This window comes from Antrostomus carolinensis, unplaced genomic scaffold (assembly GCF_000700745.2).
Source record: "Antrostomus carolinensis isolate BGI_N321 unplaced genomic scaffold, ASM70074v2 scaffold53154, whole genome shotgun sequence".
Lineage (NCBI taxonomy): Eukaryota > Metazoa > Chordata > Aves > Caprimulgiformes > Caprimulgidae > Antrostomus > Antrostomus carolinensis.
The window spans coordinates 9,694-11,913 of NW_010313863.1; the positions used below are offsets into that span (position 1 = coordinate 9,694).

The window sequence follows — 2,220 nt, forward strand, 5'->3', positions numbered from 1 at the left end:
GGCAAGCACCAACACGAGAGGACTGACTCCCTTCAGCAGAAAAGCAAAGCAGGAGCTGATCAAACTGAGGGAGGTTGGGTAGGGAGGAAAAGAAGAGAAAGGGACAGTGAACTAAAACATAGAGCCTGCAAGAGAGTGGTTTGTCAAAAGCCAAGATTTGAGATTCAGTTATTCCTGACCTGTGAGGGGCTGTATCTTACAGAAAATTTAACCTTGCCAACTGTATGGAAAAAAATTCAGTATTAGTTATGGTATGTTAACTTACACATTAAAACCAAACTTTTATGTGTAAGTTGTATCTAAACATTCTAAAAGTGTGGCTTGGACTGTTTTTTTAATTTATTTTTGCAGTTATATCTGTTAAGCATTAAGTTTTCAACTATGCTTTTTTTTCAGCATACATGGAAAATAATTCTTACCTTGTAGGGACAAAATCTTGCAGCCAGAAATAGGAGATCAATGTTGACAGTATAATGGAGAGAGAAGTTGCAAATCCCTTTAAAATGTTGTCTGCATATTTTATAACAGCAGCAATCACCAGCCCTCCAAGTGCCTGAAAAAATACTGAGGTTTGGATTTGCAACCTGATAATTCCACCGAGAGCATCTATTTTAACAATGTGCACTTATTTTAGGAAAAGGTTTTGCCTGTGTTTAGGAGCATTACATTTATTTTATGTTATGGATATGCACTGTTGAAAATAAATATTGGAAGAATTCTTCTTTCCCCATTAAAGAAATTGTTGATCATATTACCATTATTAAATTAGTGGAAATGCTTGCGCTATACATTTTTAACCACAGGAGGAAGGCATATATTTAAATTTTTTTAAACACTGCAAAAGAAATAATGCTTACATGCTTTTATGTTGCAGTTGCACAACACTCAGTCATCACATTCTTGCTATATTTGTTCCAGGTTTTCATTTAGAGGTTTATTCTAATAGTGACAGATAAAGACTTTTGACTACAGAATTCTCAGTAGCTTCAGTGACACCCACTAGTTTCCCCAGTCATTTATAGAAGAGTAAATCTCAAGTGCCTCCACAGAAACACGTGGTACAACGTATCTCACCTGTAGAACAACAACTATCCAAGTAAGTTTATTGTATCCTTGAAAAAATCCATTCTTTGACAGTTGCTCTCCATCATAAATGTATACACCCATCAGTCCAAATATGCTACCAAAAAATCCTGAAAGTACAAGATTGATTTAAAAGCTTCAGGTAAAACACTGCAGACAGATTCCTTGTCCTCAAGAACTGCTCACACTTATCTGATTTTAAAATAGGACTGCTACTGGCAGTACCATCACGTTCAAATGCAATTAGTGTTCAGACACATCTTTTATAAGCTATTTTCCACACTTCTAACAAGTTTTGCCTGTTTCCATCAGGACATTCTTATATACTTATCTTCCACTGCTTTCTACTGGAATGGAATGACATACAGCAAAATTCACTTAAACACAATTTCAGTTTTCCTGAAACTAGTCATGACTGAAGGCTGAAGTCACACTACAACCTGGAGAGAAAAACAGGGGAAACTTTCAGTGGAGGAGATGGTCACTGACATCGCAAGAGCAGGACTTACGGGATCCTTCTGAACCAGTCTCAAACACAATGAATGTTTACTAGTACAGACTTAATGTCAAAAGAAGAAATTGATGAGCTTAAATAGTTTATAATTTGGTGAGTAAAGTGTTCTTCTATCAGATCGGAAACTTTTCCTAATCCCCTCAGGCACAGAAGTAATGCAAGAACCTCCTCTGTGACTGATGTAGGCTCTAGGCCTGAGCAGGAAAGGTGCAATATTTTTTCCACTCCATTTCTCTGAAAAGTTGACCTCTATTTTCACACATTTCTTTGTGTCTGAAAAGGGCAGCATTGTTTTGAATAAAATAAAACTTTCTGTTTGACAAGAAATAATTCTTTTTGTAGATATAATTAAAAATCCAGGCTTCATTCAGATTAAATCAGTTACTTCTATTTTCCAAGTGATCTCCTAAAATAAATAAATAAAACCAACTATTCATACATCCCTAATATGATCCTGGTATGCATTAAAAACTGAATTTTTCAAAAAACTATTCAAATATATTTTCGATTTTTTTTTTCCTACACTTCTAGTAATTCTCTATGGATATGAAAATGAAAACCAGTTGGACATACAGGTTTTACTATTCGTGTTTTAAGAAAAGCTCTATTTCAAAGCTCTTGCT

At 35.0% G+C, this 2,220-nt stretch overlaps 1 protein-coding gene across 1 annotated transcript in view; it reads right to left on the reverse strand.

Moving 5' to 3' along the window:
* LOC104524526 (UDP-N-acetylglucosamine transporter) overlaps window positions 1–1,195 on the reverse strand; it is a 3,769-nt gene extending 2,574 nt beyond the window's left edge. Inside the window, exons 1-2 of the mRNA XM_010167444.2 lie at window positions 1,075–1,195; window positions 420–553 (exon numbers count right to left, since the gene is read on the reverse strand). Coding sequence (XP_010165746.1) covers window positions 420–553; window positions 1,075–1,167 — 227 coding nt within the window. The 5' untranslated portion in view covers window positions 1,168–1,195. The remainder of the gene's footprint in view (window positions 1–419; window positions 554–1,074) is intronic.
* Window positions 1,196–2,220: the final 1,025 nt, after the last annotated feature.